General features: G+C 42.0%; 1 protein-coding gene across 8 annotated transcripts in view; it reads right to left on the minus strand.

Annotated features, from left to right (window-relative positions):
- RASAL2 (RAS protein activator like 2) overlaps window positions 1–26,137 on the minus strand; it is a 186,911-nt gene that overhangs the window by 29,077 nt on the left and 131,697 nt on the right. For all 8 annotated transcript variants that reach the window (XM_074877005.1, XM_074877004.1, XM_074877002.1 and 5 more), the window contains 4 exons: window positions 13,484–13,593; window positions 3,214–3,367; window positions 1,488–1,586; window positions 107–661 (listed from right to left, as the gene is read on the minus strand). In XM_074877005.1, coding sequence (XP_074733106.1) covers window positions 107–661; window positions 1,488–1,586; window positions 3,214–3,367; window positions 13,484–13,593 — 918 coding nt within the window. The remainder of the gene's footprint in view (window positions 1–106; window positions 662–1,487; window positions 1,587–3,213; window positions 3,368–13,483; window positions 13,594–26,137) is intronic.

Raw genomic sequence — 26,137 nt, forward strand, 5'->3', positions numbered from 1 at the left:
CCCTCTGCTGTTGCTTACGGTCATGGGCTTCCTAGTTTCTAGCTGAAGGGATATCACCTATCAGCAGCGAGAGGGAGTCATTTTGACAGGAGCCGCCTGTTCTTACCTTAGCTCTCCCAGTGCTCTGAAGAATGTGCACCAAAGCACAAGCCATCTCTTCCTTATTCCTTACGCTGATCACAGGTTCCAGCACAGAGCACAGCATAGTGTAGTTGCTGGTAACAAACTCTGCAAACTCTTTGTATTGCTCCATGGGCAAGATGGTGATGGTCTGATAACGGGACTTAATCCGAATGGAAGGTCCCCCTGATTTCCCTTTGTTGGGTGTAGGTGTGCTGACTGGGTACCATTTTTCCACAAACTGGCGACCGGTTACACTGGCCATGGGAATGTTGACCAGGCCTACGTAATTGTTCTTGTCCTTTTTCTTCTTCTTCTCCACATCCTTGTAGATGTGAACTGTAATGCTGTGAAGCGGTGGGAGACCGTAGAACTCAAAGTGCTCTCCCCAGAAAATGTTATCTGCTTTTGTTTTGCTGGTGGTGCGGGCAAAGAGAGTGTCATCAAGGCACAGCTCACAGAAGTATTTCTTCTTGGGGGCCAGGTCCTTTGCCTCAATGATCCAGAGACGGAGGACATTTTCAGCTCGACGGCAGTTGTCCTGTGCAGAAGAAAGAGCTCAGCTTTGATTCAAAATCCCTAAAAACAGAGTATTTTGTCTTCTAAAGCAGCAGCAAAGGGCTGCCTTTTGTGTCCAAGGTAGGGACAGAGTCAGAATTCAGAATCAGATTCTCTGATCTTCAGAGAATCAAAATCTCTAGAAAATCGGACATTTTCTAAAATAGAGGCAAAGGGCTGACTTTTGTATGTCAGAGGTGGGAGCTAGAACATTTTTCTTCTCAAAAAGCTGTATTTGAAATGCTTTAGAAAACAAACACTCTGCACAGGAGCCCCTCAAATGCTGCTAGGCTGGCATAGCACGCTGCACTGTTTACTCTTGTGAATAACTGCAAGAGCACTGTTAGGCTGTCCCTTGAAGGTGGTATGCCAGCTACGGAGGTGACTTATCAGATATTTCTAGCTGATCAATAACTTGGCCCCCCTTCTCACTCTGGCTCAAATTCCATTTTGTTTTTTTGCTGCTTCCCCCCACGCCTCCACTGTGCCCCCACAGTAAAACATGAAACCTGTGAAGCCATGTCCAATCCTTCTGACATGCGTGGTATCAGAAATCCAGTCTGAAACATCATAAGCAGGCACTGGGGCAGGGATCAGGAAGCATGCCGACATGTATTTATTCATTAAAGGTTTGACCTACTGCACTCACTAGAATAGTACACAGCAGCTTCTGATACACTGATGAGTGGGCTTCTCCCCAGACTAAATTAATTGAGGATGCATCTGTGGGAAGCCCTGGTACACTGGACTAAAACCCAATCACACCACCTCCATTCCCCTGGTAATCTTATTTCCACAGTTTCTCTTACCTTATTCGGCTGCACTGTTCTGCGTAGGTTTTCCATCCACTTGTCCCTCTCTGCTGCAGAGGAACAGCTGAAGCATTTACTGCCACTGGAGTAGGTTACCTGGAATATATAAATGACAGGCTGAGTTCGGGCAAGCTAGGAGCCATGTAAGAGGCTGCAAAAAGCAAGGAAGAAGATAAGCAATGCTTGAGCAACAAAGTAAATACGAAAAAGGCAGGAAAACAATATGGGAGCCTAGAAGGCAGAGAGCTTAAAAGGTCCACAGAATGTACAGAAAAAAAAAGTCAGTTCATATTAATATAAAACTAAAGAAACATATGAGGAGCACCAGAGGCTCCTCTTAAAGACTTTTAAACAAGGCTTTAATCAACCAGTTAATTTTTTTAAACACTTGTTAATTGATCCACAGCTATTAAATGCTTGCAGTTTTCCCTGTTAAGTCCCAGAGGCAGATGATTTGGTTACTAACAGCGTAAAGACAGACAGAACTAACACAGAATCACAGAATCATCTAGGTTGGAAAGGACCTTGAAGATCATCTAGTCCAACCATTAACCTAGCACTGACAGTTCCCAAAACAATGTATTAATATAAGGCAAAAGACTGGAAATGGTGTCTTCAGCAAATATTAAATATTTCCAAGGGTCCATATATACAGCAACAGAAAGGAGTTGAGCTCTGACCCAGTCCTGACACTCGATGCCATACACAACTCTGCTTTCACGCAGGAGGGAACCACCTTGGTTTCTTCCACTTTTACGTGGCCTGACAAGCTTCATTTACTCTTTCCATTCATTTGCGCCCACAATTAAAAAGCAGTTTGAGGCAATAGCCTCAGAGCTAAGTTGTTGCCAGTTTTTCCACTCAACAGCCCAAACCTAAGCAAGCTGGAAAGTGTTTCCAACCAGAAGAATGAGACTGAAGCAAACAGAAACAGTTCCTGGATACATCCCGAGGGAGAAGGGCCTGATGTGCTGGTTTTCTGCCAAAGCAGTTTTCCAGGTTGTAAACAGATCTTTGTTCCAGAAGTTTAGACACATCTGACTAACCGTGCTGAAGACAGACTGTCACCCACCCCTGCCACGACAGATTATGATGGCCTTAGACACATCCAAATTGCACACACGAATACGCTGCTGGTCCTGCAAGGTGAGGACTCTGCTCGCACAAACAGCCTGTTTGGGAACCAAAGCTAGAAGCCACGTGGTGCTGTGCTGCAGCCTGTGCTGAAACAGCAAGAGGATCCTGCTCTGTGGTGCCACGGACACGGCTGCAGTTACTGAAGCCTCTCCTTTAGCAACTGGAGAATGGGCTGAGCTAATGGAGGGGGGCTCTGACTGGAAATCACATTTCTCAGTTACGGTATATTTCCTAAATTTAATTTTAGGTGAATTTGAAGAGGATGAATACACAACTTACGAACAATAGTATGTTTCAACTATACATTTGCATGCAAACTTCAAATGCTGAGATATTTATCAAACTAAGGAGATTTTTCAATTAGAAGACTCAGTAATTGAAAAAGACTTCTCTCCATGGAGTGATTGATGCCATTAGCCTCAAGGACTTTAGAATCACATCTGGTTCGACAGCCCCCACCCAAACCTCAGGATAGCAGCGGCTGCTGCTCTGCTCTCCAATTACAAAGTCACAGAACAGCGTACGGCAAGGGTTCAGACCGACTGACAGCATATAATCGGCTGCGTGTTTGGAGAGCGTTCTTTACCTCAAAGCAGAAGTCTTGTCCAAGGATACTGCTGTGAAGTGGTTTGACAAAGACTTTTTCTTCTGACCCAAGATCCAGGGCCTCCACGGCGCTGCCCGGGCTCAGTAAAGACTCATGGGAACGGGACTCTTTCAGCTTTGGCAATCCACGTGACCTGTAGGAGAACAAGGGGGAAAGGAAACATTATTCTTCTCACAATTACCAAAAGAGTTGGCAAGATCCCAGAGAAGGCTGCAACTTGCTCGTGTTTATTCAGAACAACTTCTGCAATTAGTCTGTAAATCTTATGAAAATAACATTAGACCAGTAATCCTGGACTCCTAAGTAAATACCCACCTACACAAGCCCAGGAAGTCCATTCCTACCGACCTAGAAACTGTAGGTGCTGAGCCATTGGTGAAAGAACAACAGCAAAACAAAAAGTTCAGAACTTATCTGCCGAAATTTAAAGAAACCCCCATAGATAGATTTGGATATGTTACTGAAAATATTTACTACTATCTAGATTACTAGATAAATGTCGTGTATTAACAGCAAAAAGCACACCAACCTCTGAATCTCTAAACCAATGCAGAAGGAGAGCTTCTCTCATTAGAGCGGACGATCCCCCCAAAATACACTTCATTTTTCTTAATATACAAGACTTTAAACTAAATGCAAATATTTAGTTCATGCAAATTATTTCCCACTTCACAATGCTCAAATCTGTTACCTACATTTAAATTCCTCATTTTCTTCTTCAGCTGCTTCTTCCAGTTTTAACAGTTTTCAAATTTTGATACCTCTATTCTCTTTTAATTTCCGTTCACTGAGACGTACTGGCTGTTGTTTGTCTGTTTGGGTTTTTTTTAACTGATTGGCCTGTAAATCCCTGAGCTCTACCAGACCTGGCATCTCCCAAATTCATGGTACCTTTTTATCAATGCAGTCTTCTCTTCGTCCCCACCAGTTCTTGAATACTTCTCAAAGACATATCCCTCCCTCCAATATGCTGTAGCATTTTGTAACCAACAGCACTATCACAAGATGTGCTCTAACACTTTCTCTATTCTCCCAGTTTGATTTAATATGACATTTGTGCGTAGTAGGGAGTTCTGCTGTCAAACAGCACTGTAAAACGTGCTCAATTTATAGGTTAGTGGCTTCACCTGTGCTTCTTCTTGTTCCAAACTAACACCTAAGTATCATACTTTAGGCACAACTAGCATTTCTACTTCAAAAGGTAAACACTCTGTGCACATACATCTTCTTTTTCCTCTGGAACCTAGTCAAAGCCTTCACAGATGACCAACACGGAGTCCCAGCTTAGCAGAAAAGGAGCTGTAAGTTTACCTGGCAGGTCTAGATCTTGTTAAGATATCTAAGCTTGTGGTGGTCCCTGTGGCTGTTCAGTGATCCATGAAAGCGTGTCCATAAATATGGCTGCACATCCACCAAGTGTGACCGAGCACAAAGAACAGATGTGAAAGTAGAAAGGCATCAGTCGTCGATACATTATGCAAAGCAGTGCTCTGAAATGATGCTTTCTCACCTGCGTTTGTCCTCAGAGTATTTTCTCTTTTATTCACTTCCCAGTATCAAGTGGAAAGTGTTTTAAAAAATGTATTTATGAGGAGTGAAAAGCACAGCTACCTCTAACAGCTTCCTTACTTTTGAAAAGTAGTTTCGAAGTTCTTCCCTCACATATCCAAAAAAATCCTCGTATTTTGTAACCTTAGCAAAATCAAATTCCTCCTACCCTTGAGCAATTCTATGGGGAAACAGGAAAAAAAAAAACAAAACCCAAACATTTGGAAAAAGTGTCTTCAGTACTTCTAAGGCTGCTTAACAAAAACTTGGGTATCACGAAAGATACATGTAAAGCAACAAGCAGAGTTCACCTGACTGCTCTTTTGTACAAAATGAAATGCCGAAGGTATTCTAGTAGATTCCTGTACGATAACACTTATTAAACAGTAAGGGAGAACTTTGTTCCCATTTAATATATTGAATGACCTAAGTGCAGGCAGCAAAAACCTTTCATCAGAGGGATATTACAAAGACACTGATTTCAAATGCAAAACAGCAGCACTGGTACAAATGCGTTGGCTGCACTGTGCATGCTTTGTTATAACAGGTTACAGCAGCAGCTGTACCAACGCAAACCTAAAACCTCAGCCATGTATAATTGAACACTTGCTGCAGTTAAGGTAGGGCAAGTCTAAAATAAACACACCACAATACACCACTTTAATATCATCTCTGCAAAATCCTCTCTAATTTCTCCTCTCAGGAAAGCACTGCTGAGGTCACTTGGCTTCTGTCCCTATCCCAAACTCTCAGCAATTCCAGTCCTAACAAAGTACTTCGGTGCATGATGCAGGGGAGCTGGCTGAGAGCCTGCAGCCAACTCCCGCCTTAGCTCCTTGTCAGCGAAGGAAAGCATGGAGTGGTCACAAAGAAGGGGAAGAGGAGGGAAAGAAAAATAATTACCAAGTAAAGGAGAAAGAAAAAGAGCTTTTACAAATCCCAGCTAAGAGGAGCCTGCACTTGGAGTAAGACAAATCAAGCACACCTACACGAAACAATCGTACAGCCACTTAGCAGTGCATCCCCAAATCATAGCGGTGCCACATGTCACAGCCCTTCCTTTCCAACTGCGTTCTCTGGGCTACATCTCAGGCAATAAATCCTGCCAGGAGAGAAAGACAGGCACAAACATCCAGGAGCAGTTCTTCCTCAAGCCTTAGGTTACAAATTTCAGACGAGCATCATGCCAGGCAGATATGCTGGGGCAAGAAGAAAAGTCACAGCTGCACCAGGTGAAGAAATGTCTCTCGTCGTGGGCTGGGCTCCCACCCGGCCCCGCGGGTGACACCAAGAGGCTCCCGGGTGCGTGTTGCCATGGTGCGGCCTCCTGTAAGGAGATTAGGGGGGGCCGGCAGCTGGGAGAGGCAGCAGGCACAGGGAGGCCGCTCCGCAGACAAAAGTGGCAAAAGTGACCTTTCCAGAAGGAAAGATGTCCCTCCTCTTCCTTTCCTACAACGAGTTTAACGAGACCTGGACAGCTAAAGACAGCGTGAGCGAGCGAGGCATCTTCCAAGAACGCCTGCGAACAGCCTTTGGGGACAGGGCGGGAGCAAAGGCAGGGACACACAGAAACTGTACTCCATGCCTCCACATCCCCCCTTGCAAGTTAAATCTTTTAGTAACATCTATTCTGCTTCATTGCTCTTCTAACTAGTTACCTTTGAACATTTTGTTTTGGTGTGGATCAGCCGGAGCAGGGTTAGTTTTGTTGACTCAGGGTCCTGGGGCAGAGGAACGTCTATCTGTTCAAGCAATCCCCTGAAGCTACCATATTTAAAACAGCTCAATAAACTGATTAAGTGGCTTAGAATTGGCACTTTATCTTCCATAAACACCACAGCAGTGTTGTAAAGTTGTTGGTTAGATGCAACCACACGCATTTACAAACACAAGTACATGCATTTCTAAGTACCACGGTACGTATTTCATCTATTGATGGATCTGCAAAGCAAATCATTGTCTTGTGCCTAAATCAGCAGCATCCCAATCAATATAGGCAATAATTATACAGAAATAATAGTTCTCTGCTGCATTAAAGCCTCATCTGATATTCTGAAGCTGTATGTAACAATGAAGGAAAACTGCTCACCGGCTTCCCTTCTGCACAGATGCACAGTTAATAAACCGATGCTACTAACTTACTTCCCAATGTCCAGCGAAGGGGCTGGATTAACAGGGTCTTTCCTGCATCAGGTAGGAAGCTACTGGTAAAATGAGTGTTGCTGAGAGTCTCTGTTAAGAGAGAGGTAATCCCAGAGAAGCAGATTACTGTCAACAGGAAGATCACAATGCAAAAGGTGGGGGAAGGGTTGTTTGTACAAATCTGTTTCTGTTAAACAGCTCCATTAACAACCCAAATCCTGTTTTAAATTACAATTAACCTCCCATGATCAGCTTTTTTTTCTGTGCTGCTTTTTCTATCTACTTCTGCACACAACAAAAAAAAAAAAATTGCAAAGGACAACATAAGAGTTCAGAGCAAATAGCTACCAACAGCATCAAACAATTCTCACACAGATATATTCTCCATAATTTATTTCCAACGGGAAAAGCAGATGGAGGAGGAGCACGTCGGGGAACATTTTACACTTCTCACCTCTTTTCACATGTTTTGGACTACTGGTCTTCAGAGCTGCATAGTTTCCTTCCAAATCAGAGCCCGGCCAATGCCCCAAACTACTGACCTGGCAGCAGCATGTGACTGCTACTGAAAAAGATCTCTTCAACACCACCATCTTGCTGGCCCAACCCCAAGCTGACCCTCTCTCCTTGCACACCATAATTCGATAGTTTTCCACTACAGGAAGATCTCGGTTGTAAGCCGGGAACTAGAAACCTCTGGCTTTCAGTGGCCACCCATGGCACACAGCAGCCTATTAGCCGACTTCTATTATATTCTACTGTCTCTAAGGCATGTAGGATAAAGGGTTAAAATCCTAATTGCTCTGGTTATGAAGCTCTCCTGCTGATTTTGACCTATTTAAAAGCCAACCTACAAAGCACAAAAGACTTCCAATCACTGAGCTTACCAGGGAGAGCACTATATTGCTTGGAAAACAAGCCTGTGGACATCAATAATCCAAACGATAAAAAATAAATGGATAGAAATGAATTACCAAGGAATAGAATCCCACAATCTGTTTCCTTTACCAAACTGGCGTGAAGGCAAAGAATTCTAAAAAGTATTTTTTTGTTCAGCCCGAGCACCCGGCTAAAGCCATGTCTCCACTGGTCTTACACGAAACTGTACAACTTCATACTTCAAATAATTCCAGCACAATACCCGTGTGTTTAGAGACACTCCCCGAGATCAGAAAGTTGAATTCAATACTTAGCCACTCGCAAAGTCACAGGAGAGAGCTTGGACTGTAATGCAGTGAACTTTCTGCTCAGCGCTGCTATTCGAAGTCCCAGCCCTGCTGAACTGGACCCTAACGTCGGCAACATCATCTGCAGTACAGGTGTGCTCTACCAGCGCTGCAGCAGCAGATTTCCCTCTGCAAGTGTTCATTTTGTAGGCACCACACCCCGCTTCGTTTTCCAACTGCCAATTAGCAGAACATCCTATTACTTGGTCAACCATTCTACAAGTCTAACCAGTTTCATTATGAATTTTTTTTTTTTTTTTTAAATCAGAAACTTAAGGTAACTTATTTAGATGCAAGTTCTACCCAGCTGCAATTAAATGCTGGCTTTTTCTGAGCATATTGCTTTAGCCTTCCTTTGAAATTCTAGTCTTTTCTTGCAAGGCCCTACCCAAAGCCTCATTGTTTGAATCCTGGATTTGCAAAGCCCTTCCCTCCCTGCCTGCCTGCTCTCCCTACAGATCACAGCTTGTCTAACAGACACCTCGTACGGTGCAGCCCAACAGGCTCCTGAATTTCACAGTGGTAGCGTTCAACACACTGCTGTAACCGTCGTCTCTGCTATTAACATTTCAAATCTTTTGTTTTGCTGGACCAGAGATGCTTAACCGATTCAGTTTCATTTCACTGCTAAGTGATTTATAGGCGAATGCTACGTGGAGGAGCCCGGGGTTTGCAGAAAAGCATCAGCTATTAAGGAGTATGTTTTTATAAAGGGATCAAGGGAGCTTGCAGGTGTGACAGAGCAGTCTAGCATCAGGGTGAAGGTTTGCAAGAATAGGCTTAACATTGAGATCTTGTTCAATTTTCACCAAAACCCAAACAATTGCATAAGGATTGAAAAAACTTGCTGAAAGAAATACATTCACCAAACCAGGAGTGAGATGTCTCTCTGGAAACAAACCACTCCTCCCCTTTCCCCATACTCCAGTATGCAGATAGGAACAGATACGCTGAATGAATACAGGCTCTGAGTGAGTCAAGCCTCAATAACACATTGTGTAAGACAGATTTTTATCCTTACGTCTAAATCAGGATAAAAATCATCCTGGCATTAAATTAGAATGAACGAATACGAAAAACATGGCAAGATTTGCTCCTATTACTTCTATGATCTGTGCTATTTCATACTGCAAAGAAACCAGGAGGGAGGAGCAAGAACTCACCGAAAGTAGGAAAAGCTGTCGTTTGAGCAGCGATACCGTTTCACCATGAACCCCAGAGCCATGGCTACCCGCTTCCCCGCAACCTGCCGGAGCCCATTCTGAGCAAGCACACAACGGATCCTGCGCTCGTCTACGACTATCTGATAATGCCATAAAATGACTTTTAGTAAAGCAGGAGGATTCCCACGTGGCAGTAAATCCCAACAGGGCAAAACCCTCCCAGCTGTCTGCAGAGCTTTATTGCAGTCGCTGAGACCATATGCAGCCAGTCTCGACCATCTTTGCTCCTTCACCATAAACAAAACTGAGGCGAGAACTGTTGGTCCACTTGGAAATACTCTCAAATTCTTGGCCACAAACTGAAAATATGTATTTGGTCTCCTTTCAAATGTAATTTTCCTTAAGTCTTTTCTCATGCTTTTTTACATGTTTTATGTATTACTGACACTGAGAAAATGTTAGAGACAAATGTGTGGGTTGAAGAGCTCAAAGAATGCAGTGGGAAACAGGCTAGAAAAGCTGTGAAAGACGATACAGTAACATGGTGCCAGATAGCCTCCTGGCGAGAGCAGTTGATAACCTGGTGAGATGCTGTACTGGCCACACGACTGAAGAGCTTCATTCACATCTGGTGTGGGTCACAACTGAGCAGAGCCTAAGTCCTCTCACATTAGTGCCTTGTAAAGATAAAACGTGAGTTTTCTAGTACAAAAGACCACCCAGCAACACCCTGAACCTGGAGTAATCAAGTGGTGTGAATTACAAACTGAGAGGTTGTGGATTTCCACAGGACACCTGCGTGCTGACCCACAGTGGGCTTGTTTCTGGAGGGGCACCACAGCTCTCTTCTCTCCCCATCCACTAACCCAGCCACACCGAAACAAAGTTAAAAGCCAGAAAAAGTAGCTTGGCCAATTGCTTTCTGCTGAAACAGAAAATCTGATTATGAAAAAATCTGCAACTTACCTCCACCACTCCTCCCTACAGCATTCCTGAATCCTTTCTATTTTAAATCAACTCTGAACAGACAGCATCCATCCTCTGTCACCATGGCACACAGTGTTACAGTATCCCAAATATTGATATGCACCAGGATAACTAATCTTCCTTACTCCAGAATTTTATAGGCATTTATGTATAAACATCTCCTGTTTCTTAACAGGCCCCAAACACCTCAAAAGCATGAGAAAGCAACATGACAGCAGCCTCTACTTCCTCCTCATCCTTGCAGGGTTTTAATTTATAAAGCTATATAATACTTACTTTGAAGGCAGGGCTCTTATATTTGTTAGAGCAGGAAAAGGTAGATGCTATCAGTCAACCTGGCCCTGAAAACCTGTATAACACCATGACATCACCTAGCATCACCTGCTTAAAATGGGAAAGGGCTGACTCACTGGGGGAGGACAGGAAAGTTTTTACTGCAACAGATCGAGACTCACACAGAAAGCAGGGAGAGCAGAAGGTGAGAGAATGGCAATTCCCTCTCATGAATTAAGAGTCAGCTGCTATGTGTTATCTTCTTTCAGGCAGAAACAGTTGTCGCTGATTTGTCCCATTGGAAAAAATCCCAAACAACAGCATAATTCTAAACACGAATCAATCTTTTTAGCCTCCTCTTTCCTCCAGCCCATCTCCTCCCAGTATACTAATCTGTTCCTCATCTTCAGTGCTTCATTCCCACATGGTTTCTGAGTTGTTTTTCCTGCTGTTCTACCCACCAACTGCATTTTTCAGGCACCCTTAGATACAGAGTGAAACATATGGGAGGGAAGGGAGAAATTATTGGCAAGTTTCACTTTACAGTGGAACTGAATTTCCTTTATGGTTTTATTTATAAAATACCATTAGAGAAGTAATAGCTCTATCCATAAACTTTCAAAGTTGGTATATTCAATTGGTGCACTGTCTGATTAGACCACAAATGCAAAGAGAACTCCATTAAACCTTCAATCTTGCCAACAAAAGGTAACTACAAGGTTGAATAGTGCTGTTACGCTTTCTTTCCAAAAAGAACTTATCAGCAATTTGTGACCCTCACCTGCAGCACAAGGCTTCAAACAGAGCTTGAGGCGAAGCTTGTGCTTTTGAACTGCAATACTCATTTGTGCAAAGATTTATTTCCAAATAAACCGAACCTCAGCTTGCTTTCCACATAGCTTGGCGACTCTCAGGTGACCTCCCTTGTCTCCAAACCGTGCACTCTGTTTACTTCAGCACATGTACCTCTGAAAGGAGGAAGATCACACAGACTGGTATCAAAAATGCTTCGTTCCATTAGTAGCAAATATCATATCATGTCACAAAAACCCCCAAACACTGTTCCATCTCCTGCGCTACAGATGCAAGACACGTTGCTATAAGGCTACTGAGAAGGCCAAAGGAGGAGGGTGACTGGATGGAAGGTAAAGAGCAACCACCTGCTTGTCCCTGTCCAACATCCTGCACATCACTGGCTTTCCAGGGCTCTGTCCCCCAAACCTCTGCATGGACTCTGCCACTGAAACTTCTCAGTTCATTTGTTCCTGGATCCTCCTTTTTAAATCCACGCCAAAGAGACTTAAGAGGACTGACAGAACAGACCAGCTATTCCTAATGCCATCGCCGCATGCAATGGATTTTATGCTTTGCAAACCATCAGTGAAAATCCACATTTCATTCAAGTCTAGTTGACAATTCATGCCCACACTGGCAGGGAGTAGAGGAGGATCTGGTTTTAAAGAGAAGGTGGTTTTGCTGTGTATAATATCATGTCTTAAACCAAAGTTGTAGGGATTAATTATAGCTGAATTTATTGGCTTTCCCAGAACGATAGCATTTCCCTTACACTGCAAAAGGAAGTATCATCAGTCCACATTCAGCATGAGTACCAAGTTAGGGAAAGGCAAATATATTATTTATGGCAAAAAGACTTTTGCATTAAAAATCTTCAAGCAAAGCTGGTTACAAACAACAGTAAATGTAACAGGTACTTTATCACACGGTGGCATTATTTAACATGCTTATGCTCACTGAGTTGCTTTTTATAGTCATGTTGCAACTCCCTGAAAATAGGGATTTGTAGCAGAATTTGACTCAAAACAGACTGGGTGAACATTACTATGACTATAGGAGCAACCCCATCCACATCATTAGTCACGTTTGGTAAGCAGCAGTCTTTTCTGTAACTTTTGAAGTTAACAAGACCTCTAACATCTGAAGCCTTGCCATCTCCATGATTTTATGGTGCTGCCTTTCAGATGGAGAAGACAGCACCATTGATTGAAGCAGCACAGCATGACAGACACAACTAATGAATTCAACTCAGCGAAAGGAGAAGGGAAAATGCATTAAACAATGTAAAATCACAGAAGCCTGCCGTGGCCTTAAGTACAGGGCAACCTATTTTTCACTCAATCTAGTTCTCCTGCTGGGCTACTGTGGAACGTAACACAGAGTAAAGTTTAATAAAAACAATCAAGAGACTTTACAAATAGTTAGGAAAAACTGCGTGAGAGCTTTTGCTTGCCTCATACACAATCTATTCCCAGTCTGAATTGCCAGCCAAAAACTAAACAAGCGTGTATATAACAAATTGAGCACTAAAATGGCCAGAAGTTACTGAGTTTTCCAGTTTTCTGAAGAACAGACCGTCTGTTCATTGTAGCAACACTGCGGTAACTATAACAACTGACTGACATTAGCAAGGATTCTTAATGTGCCTGAACTGCACCGCACATCTCTGGGCTTTGCTAGTGCTAGCTCAACTGATCCGCTCGCACCAACACAAATCCTCATATCGGCCACTGCACTGATCTGCAGATAAGTATTGCATGCATCAAGGCAAGTTTCCCTAAAGCTGATTGATCCAATGGTTTTGTATTATGAAATTTAAAGTCTGAAGCTTATTTGAAACAGATGCAGAGAAAGGTATTTGAGTCACATTCTTAACCTGAACTTTTCGTCAGCTGTTAAGAGTAGTAAAAATTTTCAGTCCTGTGTCAGCAGTACACTGTATAAAACTAACTTCTAACATACTGAAGTCAGCCCAAAAAAACACCCATCTGCCAGTTTAACAACAAATCCCCTGCCTTGCTCTCATTCTGTGAGTGCATCCGCATGCTGCGTGTAGATTTTGTGAAGTGCCTCTGGATGAGGAGAGATTGTTTTGGGAAATGCACTGAAGCTTACCTGTCATCAGCGTTGCGGAGAGATGGGAGACGAAAACTAGTGTTCCTGTCCAGCTTTGACTGACTCTTTGTCCTCTTGATGGACCCTTTCAGACGTTTACTGAAGAAGCCCTAAAATGAGAAGTTGCAGAAGTGAAACAGGGAAATTGATGCCAGTAATAAATCAATCAATGCGCTGTCACTGAGTCCAAACTCAGCAGTGATTCCTGCTGGTAATGATTACAGAACGTGCTGTATTGGGATTCCTCTGAGTAGGAAGAAAGGCTGGGCTAGATTGTCAATGAGAGTTCCAGTATGTGATAGCTTCAGATTGCAATAATTAGCACTACTCACATTACAGGTGCACTTCAATGAATTCCAGCCATTATACAAGAGACCCCAAATCCCACAATTATCATTTAATGAGTAGTCTTAGATATCAGTATTTGTTCTTACCTCCCCTTTACATGTCATGATTCTTGATCAGAGTACAAATTGTCTTTTATTATGAACTTCTGCTGCACCCACAGTTTCACCCAGGTTTTTCTTTTTAATTTAGATGTAGCAGGTAAGTCTTACAATAATTCGTAATTTCAGTAGTCTCACTAGCCAGAATTGAAAATTTCAAAAGATTTCACATATAAGTGACTTCAGATACCAGTTCTGGTATTGCTCTGAAGCAAAGCTCAACGCAAACAATCTACCTGTGATCTAAAAATATTAAATCCTCAAGTAACCTGTCTTCTAAACTGCAGTTGTTCACCAATCACAGACCAAAGCCACGTTAGCTGGAGGGAGGCTCTGTGGACTGTCTAGTCAGCCTCCTACTCAGTGTGGGTGTACTGCCACACTAGGTGAGCCTAACTCTGACTCTGTCTAGTGTGGAGGTTTTACCACCTCTCTGGTCAACTCAGTTCAGTGCTGCATTACCCTTCCAGTGAGAAAAATTTTCCTTGTGTTCAACAAAAACCTCCCAAGCAGAAACCTGCAGCTGCTGCCTCATTACAGCATCTGTCACTGCTGGGAAAAGTTTGTCTCCATCACCTTTGTAATTCTCCTCTCCATTGCAGTAGGCTGCCTTGGATCACCCCTTAGCCTTTTCTTCTCCAGATAAACAAGTCGTCAACCTCTCCTCACAGTTCTCTCCTTGCTGATATCATCGAGAGCCACCGCTGTGTTACCAGGACTGAAACACGAGTACATCTGACCACTGACATACAAAGGGGTCTGCACATCTGTATGTGTGGGGAAATCACGGAAATATTTCAACACCTGCACCTTTGGTTTTCTCCTATAGCACTCTGAATTACTTTGAGCATGATGTGCATTTTAAACAAACCACAGCGTCAAATTATTTCCAGGGCTTGCAGACATACATGCGCATACATTCTTTGGCATGATCAAAGCAAATACAGAGGTTCTTAATTCAATGGGCTTAAGCAACATTTTACTGGCTGAATTTGGTTTGCTCCTTCACAGAACAGCTGCACAGAGCCACCGTACCCTGTGCACTGCTGTCGGGAGATTTACCAAACACACGTGAGTGAAACCACATTTGTTAAAAATATTATAGACTGGTTATAGGTTGGTAGAATTTGCTCAGAGAATGTTCTTTTGGTACGGATCGAGCCAGCAGATCTACAGCTTTACTTTAGTAAAGGTCTAGTGACAGTGACAGCCAGCTAGGGCCAGCCCTCTCTCCCATCATCTGTGTTTTGCTAGGATAGAAGTCGAGTACAGCTAATTTTGAACACATTCGCAAGGCAAGCCTCCACAAGCTGCGCTTGGGACAGGTGACAGATGCTGCCCACAGCTGCCTCCTGTGATACAGAAATCAGCAAATTGAAGACAAACAAGGTCTTCTGTTCTTTCCTATGCAGAACACTGACAAAGCAAGAGTGTTTTATTGGCTCCAGGTGACTCAGCCAGGCTGAAGTATGTGACTTGTTCATCTCAGACTCGTAAGAATTAGGCCATCGCAACCAAAGATGACTTTATCTGTGATCTTTTAGTCTGAAAAATCCCACATCGCTTTCACCTCTTCAGGAAGAAATTGAGGTTTATCTACGATTGGACAAGGTGCTACATAATTTCATCTAGGCTCCCTTTCCCACAAAAGGTTGGACCAGATGATCCTTTGAGGTCCCTTCCAACCTGGGCTGCTCTGTCATTCTACAGTATTCAAAGCAAAGGGCTATCCCCCTCTTCTCATCAGTGGATGCCAATTTAATTGTTGGAAAAGAAGCTGCTTCCAAAGAGCAAAGTCTGCATTTGGTCAGGTTCAAGGCATACACTAAGCAAGCATCTCTAAACCAATTTTCTAGTCTCATATTTGCCTTACTTTCCATACTTCAGTGCTCCTTTTGAAACAAAATGTATTCTCTTCCCTTTAAACAAGTACATCCTTCAATCCTGCTCTACCTTTCCTCATTCTGTTATTCTTGGTCCCTTTACATTCAGTTTGTCCCTCTTCCACACAATTTGCTCCTCCTTGAAACTGCACAATTCCCCTCTCCGTACACACTGGTAGGTGGGTTCTCTCTCTCCTGGCACTCGTTCCCATTCTGCTTCTTCTGATGCACAACCAAGTGAGTCCTGCTCAGTTGTCATGTGTAAAATAAAACGCACCAAACCCACAGTTCCTCAAGCCCACTCCCGTGACACCTTCAGCAAATACAGCAAGTTGGCCTGTCTCCTCTCTTCCGCTGAGATTGGGATGGTGATACGTTACTGAAAGCCTATCCATACCTAATGCTGGCTGTAGGATCCTTCCAGCACATGCAGATCATCCTCTTCCAAATACTTGTGTAGGAAACAACCTGCTCACACACACCAGAGCCTGACATGCACCTCTTCATGTGCAGCACAGAGAAACTGGGATGCCCTGTGGGATAGTGCTGTAGGGGACGGAGGAAGAAGGAATCTGTTTTCTGCATCTGAAGGTAGTGCTACATTTAAGGCTGCCCTTCAATCTCTGAGGCTTGCCAGCCAGCAGGCTCCTCAGGGGTGAGAGCTGCTATAGTCTCCTGCAATAGGAAATAAAATGGAAAAGGCCTGATACCTAGTTACTGCAAAAACTCCCCACAAATCTACATAGTGTGCTGGGGAAAAGGTACTGTCAAAAGAGAAGTGTTTTCAGCTGTGTGTGCCACTCAAACTCTACCCATGTTCCTGCACTTTTCTTGGTCCTGGTATTGAAAAAGTGCCTTTGAAAAAACTCTGTAATCAATAGATGCTCTTGGGCTTCTCTTGGGGCCATTGCTGGAATTCAAGCAGAGGATGTATAGCACTTTCAAAGGCACTTTCATATATTCTGACCTCTCAGCATAAAAGGTAACAAATCCAACTACAGGGATTCAGATCTGGTGGACCCTGGCTTCATTCCAGTACCTCTCAGGCTACTCAAATTGCAAACATGAAATAACATGTTTTTCTCTCCTTAAGGGCAAATAAGACAAAGCTGACCCAATTCAGTGGGTCCAAAAGTATTTATATTGAATCACTCCAAATCCCACTCAGCAAGGGACTATGAATATTAATTTTTGTGTGCATGCACAATTTTAAATTGGCACTGCTTTAACACTAGTGAACATGTTCTTGGTTTAATTGAACATAATCTGTTCCCTAATGAAATAAATATGTTATCTGGGGTTGAATAAGGCTATCCACAGTTGACTATACAAAAAAAAAAATAAAATATTAAGGTAAGAACGTACTTAAGGATAAAAATTATTCAAAAAAACAGTGTACTTATTGGTCATCCTCAAAAGACTTGAAAACATTTCCAATATTTGCTTTCTGCACCTTGCTGGCAGTTCATGCAGGGCCAGTGCTTACAGATGGACAACCTGGGAGCAGCATGAAAAATTCACATGTGCCAGAACTGAGCAGAGTTTTTCGACTTCCATTTGCCAAAGGAAATGTTTTTAAATACTGAATGCAGATAGAAAAAAGGTGTAGTGACGAAAAATAAACTTCTATCTGCCACAGTGCCATCTAACTGAAAGTTTTATTCCCTTTTCTTTCTATAGAGAAGAAATCCCTGTCAACGCTAACAACTGTAGCTTGTTCCATTAAAAAGACAAAACCATCCTTACTATTTTTCTTATTGTCTAGGTATTTCTCTTAAATACTTACTTCCACTCAAAATACGCTGCTGTTTGGTTCTTATACCTAAATGTAATGAAGTGTCTGAGCTTTAAGAATCATCATGGAACATTTCTAATAATAGTGAGAATTTTACTGCTTAAACAAACACCCTCAGACAAAAAGATGTAAATTTATTACCCAAACTGCCAGAAATTATAAGACTACGTTTTTAATAAAAAAAGTACAAAATATTTGGCAGGATAAATTAGCCAGGATGCAATCTGAAAAGACCAGTACTGTGTAGAGACAGTATTTTAAGAGGAGTCCAGTGAGAGAATAACTGTAGAATTGTGCCTTAATCCCTCAAGAGACAGATTTGATGGTCCACACCTAATGAGACAAAGCTCAGTACAAATTCCTCTCAGAACCACAGGTTTAGGGGAACTGGGATGGAAAAGAGACACAGCGGGTGGAGAGACCAAACGGGCACACGCACACACTCAATCAGGCATGTGGAGTTCAGAGCAGGTTCATCATCTCAGCCAAAAGCATCAAACACTGGGGTAAGAAATCCCAATGATACAACATCTAAAAATAATTCAATCCCACTGAGAATTCTATTCATCTCATTTGGAAGTTAAGCAACTCCTCTCTCTCACTCTGCCAAGAAGAAATCGCCACAGGAGAAGTGACAAATTCAGCAGGCTTTTGTATCTTCCCTCCACAGCTGCACCAGGAAGGTATAGAAACCCTGACCCCCAAGTATTTTAAACTCAGCGATGGTTGTTGTTCAGGGCAGCTTTGGCTTCAGAAAATGCTCACCCTGTGCCAAAGATGACAATTGTCTATCTGTCCTTAATATCAGTTGAGCAGCACGTGAACTGCCCAACAAATTCAAAGACAGCCCAAGTATGAACTACTCAACTCTTTGACTATTGCTCCCTATAGGCGCACTGATTCTTCCCTTTGGAGAGAACAGCCCATGCATAATAAATAATGATTGTCTTCGTTGTTTTGAAAGTGAAAGGTTAATTCAGCCATATAACACGAATTATCCATCAGTAAAATGCAACAGCATCAGTGGAAGTTTCAAAGCACAAACCCCATGTAAAACCAGGGTAAAATGGGCGACAATAAAGGTTCATATAGTGCTGTGGTTTGCAGGACCATTACCTACATTAGGTATTTCTGGGGACAAACACATTGCCTTTTGGAGGCTTGCAACGCATCTTGAACATTTATAATTCTTGATGAGGAGCACTAATGCATTATTAATAACAGCAGGTGGTTAACTTCACAGAGCAATGAGACTTGTTCTCTCTGAGGGGAAGGACCGGATGGGTACAGAGATAACACTCAAGTGACTATGGACAACAGCAGAACTGCCTCCCAACTACCGTGCGTTGTTAGTACACAAAGCATTTTCCTTAAGTTGCTCACAAGCAGCTACCAAGAAAAAAAAAAGAGTATCGTAGCCAAGTGAAAATGCTCTCCTGTGCCAGTACCACTGTAAAGCTATGGGAAGCAAAGAAGGAGGGGAAGATAGCCAGGTCATAAAATGGAAAGATACAACTAGCAGGATATTCCAGGGATTAGGAGCTAACATGGTGAAATTTATTATCCCCTGTAGAACAACAAAACAGCAATATAACTAGCAAGGAGGTGGAGAAGTTTGCTGATGAGCCTAGTAACACTCAGTATTAAAATATTAGTAGCGACTACCTTTGAAGAGGCTCTCAGGCACTCACACAGTAGAAAGGCAGATGAAAACAACTATACATACAGCTTGGTGGTAATATAAAGAACAAGACAAATAAAGAACAGTCAAATTCCACCATCAACTCATCCAAAAAGCCTGGCACTATGTCACTGAAGAGGTTGTTTGTGCACAGGCAGAGAACAATAAAAACCACGTTTGAATGTATAAACGAAGGATAAAGCACAATAAAAGTAAAGTGGTATTATGTAAATCTGCCATAGCTTTCGCACTAATACAGCACTCTCTTCTGATCTTCTCATCTTAGAAAGAAAACTAGAACATAACTAAACTCCAGAAGTATAAACTGATTAAAGGCAGACAAGAGGGGGATTTACAAATGATATGTTTTAAAGACCAACTATTTATTATAGAAACAAAAGCAAGAAGGGATTATAGATGTATAAAACAAATAGAATGGAAATTACCTAAGCTCCTCATGCACCCTGTTATATAAGAAAACCAAGGGGCAATTTCACATGAGAGGCAGCACATTTAACTGATTGTCAGGAGACTTTTTCTAACGTTATCTATAAATCAGCCCATAGAATTCTCTACCACAAGATATTATACAGACAATTTTTTTCAGCAAGATTAAAAAAGGATTATGTGTTTATATAAGGAAGAATAACATATGTAGCTGCATTAGTCAGGTTTAAAAATAACAAGAGTGAGCAATTATCATGCTTCAGGACACAAGCTGATCAACAGCAAGGATCAGGAAGATATTTTTCCCCTGATGGGACAGCACTGCAGATTTGGCCAGATAACAATTTCAACTTTCCAATGAAAAATTGTCTACAGCCACAGGAGGCATACAGAATAGGATGAACAAGTTTAAGAACAGTAGCAAGAAAACCAAGGAAATGGAGAGGATACCACAACAGGGCTACATTGATAATACATCTATTAATGAAATGTATCATAAAATTGCGTGTACTCTGCATGATATGCAGTCAAAAGTACTAAAGGAATCAAATTTCCAAGTCACTGGGAATCATACTAAAAAATTCATGAAGAAACAAGAGCTACTTGATAGCTGGGGAGAGCTACCTCAGCTTTCAGATCCCAGTTCAGCAAGGTGTTTAGCCTGGAGACAAGCGGGAGCAGAGCCCTGGCTGCCTTCATGGGAGCTGTCCATGGCAGGCACTAGTGTAAGAAAAGCCCCTATCCAGGAATTAAGGAACAAAGATCAGAAGTCTGTCTAGAGAACAACAAAACAACGGTGATAAACAATAAATATCATAAGAAACAGGTCACATGAGTCTATCAGGGTGTTTAATCAAACAACAGTTATCAGTTGCAGCTGGTGAAGTACGTGGAGAAGCGATGGCCTCCAGCCTACCTCCCCATGATTCAAGTGGCTGCATTTTTGTCTTTCCCTCATGTCAGGAAAAGAGGCAATAATCTTCACAACCCTGGCTCTTTAGTCCCCTGGCACACAGCCAGTAAGCAGCCCAACACTTCAGAATACCTTTTGATAATAGAACATACATACTAATTAGAAAAACTAGTGGAAATGAGCTTTGTCAAAGCTAGTGTAACACAAATCTGAGAACTGGCTGCAGGAATATCTAAAAAGAGCAATTACAACAAGTGATAAGGTACCAAGATAGAAGAAAGTCTCCAATGGGATGTGGTGGGGATAGTGGCATGACTACCTCTGTTTAACATCTTTGCTAATGATCTGGAAGAAAAGTTAAACAGCACATTAATTACACTGAGCTATATTAAATTAGGAGGTGAAGTGAGGGCCAGGTAGGACAGAGAAATAACACAAAGGGTTGTGAGCAATTAGAAACTGGTAACACACATTCCTGTGAACTTTAGTAGCAGAACTTGGAGAACCAATTGAAAGGAATTAAAAACAGAAGAGCAAGAAAAGTGATAAAAGGGCCAGAAGGACTGATTTGCAGAGGATGCATTAATTAAACTCTGCGTAACGTGACAAAGCCATGTTTTGGAGGAGAAGAATAGAACGAGTTGGTACACATTTAAATACTATTAAACCAAGGACAACTGGAATGTGACCAGCGTTTAAAGCTATACACATTCATAGCTCCCCTACATTAACTGCAGGGTAATTAGATGAAGTCAAGTTTACACCAAACATGAGATAAAGGTTCCTGATGTTGAGGTCCACTAGTCGGTGTCACAGACTAGATATACCCATCATCTGACTCAATGCTAAAGTTTAATGTAACAAACAAATCTGCTTTGGCAGAAAGATATCGTGAAGGTTATAGAGCCTATGAACAGTATTATCCCAGAATAAAGAGATGGATGAGAACTTGGTGAGCGTCCTGGAGTTAGCCAATCACCCATTTCTGCCTTTCGACACAAAATCTGTGGAATAATCGCCAGCATGCCTAAGCCATCACATCACAGACAAATGATAAAAAATTAAAGCAGATTCAAACAAACATGTTATGGGCAGAAAAGAGTGGAAAGTGGAAGGAAAAACGTTAATCTTACAACAGGGATTACAGATTTGAGCACAACCAGTTTTTCATGAAGGATGTCGCGATGCCTCACACTAACATAAATCAACAATTCCATCTCTGCATTGGCGCTGACGCAGAATTAATAATATATACTTGTATGCCATCAGGTCACATGGCCAGAAAAGATCAGACTTGTCCTAACCTGGCAGCATGACGGTAGCGGAGCAGTGCTCTGGAGAAGCAACAATCTTGCTGACTGCATAAAAGATGAGGCTGGGCAGCCGCGAGATCTCATCAAGCTTTGACCTTCACTTAGAGGCTGGCTGCATTGTCTTCTGTTCCATTTAGCAGTACTCTTAAAGAGCAAAGAGGCAGACAGTATTTCTATAGATCCAGTTATACTCTTGACTAGAAACAAACCAAGGAAGGCAATCTGTAAGTATCAGTCTTTCCATCATATACACACATATTCCTATAAAAATCATTTTATTACTTCAAAGATTGTGCTCAGGCTTTCCTAGCTCATTTGCACTTGTCTTTGCCTCTTTCTTGTCTTTTTTTTTTTCCTAATAGCCAGCAGACATGGATGAATCGTATATTATTTGTAATAACAACTAACAACCCTACCCTAGAAATGCAAAAATTGGAGAGCACGAGTCTGAAGAGTGGTTCAGCAATTCCCCTCTATCCTGCCACTGAAGGAGGTTTGAAGATTTTGATAATCTCCTATTTACCCTGGTCACTCAATTCCAATGGCAGAGCATGAGACAATACGGTAGGTTGCTGCAGTGCTCAACCGGGGCTCAACAGTGCAACAGTAGGGAACGGGATGCACTGAGACAGACACTCTGCCAGGACATAGTGTGTGTGGGAAGGGAAAAAGCTGGTTTCTCGCCCACCTATGCGTCACGATGCCTACTTCTAGCCAGTTTCGTCTGCCTTCCTATTTGTTCAGTCAAATAATATTCATTATTAAAAAATATGACTCTTCCTATATATGCATATCTATGAACAGCACACATCTGTCTGTATGTGCGAAGACACACTTACACACTTCCTCATCTCAGTCTTCCTACCTTTGTGCCCTTCTGTTCTCTCTCAATATTCCTCCCAGGTACGCTTGGAAATTGTCAAACAGCAATTAGAACACCACTGAACCTAGATGGAGACTAATGTTTTAACTGTAGACAAGAATGTTTGAGGAAATGGGGAAGAAAAAGAAAGGACAAGCACCAAGGGCTCTTATCTCTGTACGCATGCCTTGTGCTGTGCAATGTCAGCATTAGCAGAATCCACTTTATTCCCCTTGGTGGGAGATAACCAGAACAAACGCACTGCACATGCTGGTCCATGTAGTGGTTAGTCCTGAGGAAGAGTATGTTTATAACTACTGAGATTCTACTTTTCACGCAATAGTAAGTTTAAACATATGTCTTTTCCTCCAGTGCACATACAGGAGGTAGGAAGGCAAATTTCCTAAACTCTACACATCAGCCCCTTAAAATAAATCCTTCACTGACCACTGCCACTGAAGTGGCTACTCAAAAAATGTCTCGTCAAGGAAATGTTCGCTTAAAGGCCATTATGCTGTTATGAATCAAAATTCCAGATGCTAAACAAATGCCAATTAGCAGTATTAAAAAAACAGATGCCTTGTTCTGAGTGAGTACCACTGCCTGGCGTTTGAAAGGAAAAAAAACTGCACAGAACATGCTGGAAGCCACTGTCCTATTGAGAAGACAGCTTTTAAATAGCTTTTCTGAGAGGCAAACTTAAAAAGCTGTAAAAGCAACTTATTATGAAAGTCTCAGCATAATTTTCCATCAGTATGGAAGAAGGTTAAGCTGTCCCCTGCCTTAAGCTGCTTTCTGTTAGAAATCCAAGCAGTGAATAGAAGAGGTATGGCACAGAGTCAGGTCCGCGGAAAGAATAACTGAGACAGCACTACACTGCAGCTGCCTATAGCCCTCCGACCTATACTGTAGGTGTCAATGTTTGGAAGAACAAAAATGCAAGTTCTTTTATTATGAATCTGCCTTATATATACAATAAATCCTCGCCAAATAACGATGACCTCACACACACACACAAATTTAAAGCCATTATAGGCATCCCTTCTATCCTTCACTTGAAGCTCTTCTCAGACCACTGATCTGAGACTTCCACGAGGCGCCCAAGTCATCTTACCTACTTTTGAGAGCTGGGAAATTCTTAATATAAATCAAAGGAAGAAACGTGATTCCTCCCCATCTTCCACCTAGTAGGTGTGTGCCAATCCACAAAGTTAACAGAGTATTCTATTTCAGTAGTTTTGGCTTGAGCTCGTCTGTATTCTTAAGCAATCTGACTTCTAATTGCAGCTTGCTCTTTTAAACAGATCAGAAGTTGGCATGTTTTAAAACAGGGTGATCTCAGCCCCCACCTGCACTGCAACCTGCTAAGGAGTAACAGCCTATAAATGGGCTATTCAGAGCAAATCCTACAAAGCCAGAAGCCTTGTCCCTATGAGAAAGACAGGAGGGTGCATTATGCTCCTGGGTATACAGGTGGCCAGCCAGACAAAGCAGCATAATACCAGCTACACGTGGCACAAATAGCTTCTAGTTTTTTTGCTGGTTTATGCCCAAGAAAGGCAGACATGTACTGCTTCCTGAGCCTATTTGCCAGAGTCCTAAAAGCCCAATACACTGCCAGGGGAAATGAGAAACATTCTGCAAGGTTCTTGTTTTGAAAGGGAGCATGAGCTAAGTAGTATTAGAGAACTATTAGAGAAGAATTAGAGAAACATTAAAACATTACTTAAAAGATAGCATCAATATTTTTAAAAATTGTACAAAAATGAGGAACAAAGAAAAAAGGAGGCATATAAAATAAACAATACAGATAGTAATCAAACACTGATATGTAGCTTGCAGTTGTTAGACAAAGACTATGACAACACATGTATACATCTAAAGGCTAGGACAATTACTTTTAAACGAAGACAAATAAGACAGAGAATTTCTTATAAATGAAGACAAGAATAGCTAGGACTTTTGAAGGCTCTTGGAGTTCAGAAATCCTCCTGGAACTGTGCAGATCACGGGCTCAGCCTAAAAATCTCAGAACTTGACATAACAGAATATTCTTGTGACAGCTTCACATGCAACTAGAGCAAGACCCCTTTCCCCAAGTGCCACCCAGAAAACAGGTCACTGAAGTGACAGAGGACAGTTCAGAGATTCGCAGAATAGCTCAGGTGAGCAGGCACCTCTGGAGATTGTCTAGTCCAACCTCCTGGCTCAAAGCAGGGTAAACTAGAGCAAGATGTTTAGGACTGTGTGTCCAGTTTGCTTCTGAATGTATCTCCAAGGATGGAGACTCCACAATCTCTCCAGGCAAGCCTGTTCCAGTGTTTGATCACCCTCACAGTGAAAAAAGCTTTTTCTTATGTTTAAATGGAATTTCTTACATTTCAATTTGTGCTCACTGCCTCTTGCCCAAAGAGCCTGGCTCCGTCGTCTTTATTCCCTTCCATTAGGTATTTATATACATTGCTAAGATTTCCCTCTGAGCTTTCTCTCCTCAAGGCTAAGCAATATATTCTGCTTTAACTGCTACTTCAGATGTTTTTTGAACTAGAGGAAAATGTGATTCATGGTCTTTCAATAGACATTAGAAGTTCAAGTTTCGTTCTGACAAGAAAGTCTTTACAAAAGAAATATTCTTCACAATGAGGATAGTCAAATATCAGAACAGATTGTGCAGCAAGGCTGCACAATCTGCATCCTTGGAGGTTTTCAACACCTGACTGGAGAATGCCCTGAGCAATCTGATATAAGTTGGTTCAGCTTTGAAGAGGGGCATAGATCAGAGGCTTCCGGAGGTCCCTTCCAACCTATATTATTCTATGACCCTGAAAAGGGACCAAGTATGGATACCCAGTATATTCACTGCTTCCTTGGTCCCTTTTTCAATTTCAATAAACCACGAGTTTACAGGTTGTTTCATACTTCATATATTCTATACACTCTGACCAACCTTAATCCTTTTATAATTTAAATAGCTCTCATTAAATCCCTGGCTGGTTTTTTATTCTATTTTTAAAATGACACAATGTAGGATTTAATCAAAAACCAAGTTTCACACACATTAGGACCTAAAGTGAGCTAGGAAGTGTGCTTAAAAGGGATGAGTGCTATCTAAAGCAAAGCAAGAACATATACACTAAGGTACCAAAGCAGTGCTCATGTCCGTAGAGAATATACAAAAAAATCCCATGTTCACTAGATAATAGTTCTCTTGTTTTCCCTCAGGTTTTAAAGTAGGCAGACTACTTGCCAAAAATAAAGAGGGGTAAGAAAAAAAATATTTGCAACATTCAAGTTAGATATTTTAAAACAGGAAC

Source organism: Strix uralensis, chromosome 8 (assembly GCF_047716275.1).
Source record: "Strix uralensis isolate ZFMK-TIS-50842 chromosome 8, bStrUra1, whole genome shotgun sequence".
Lineage (NCBI taxonomy): Eukaryota > Metazoa > Chordata > Aves > Strigiformes > Strigidae > Strix > Strix uralensis.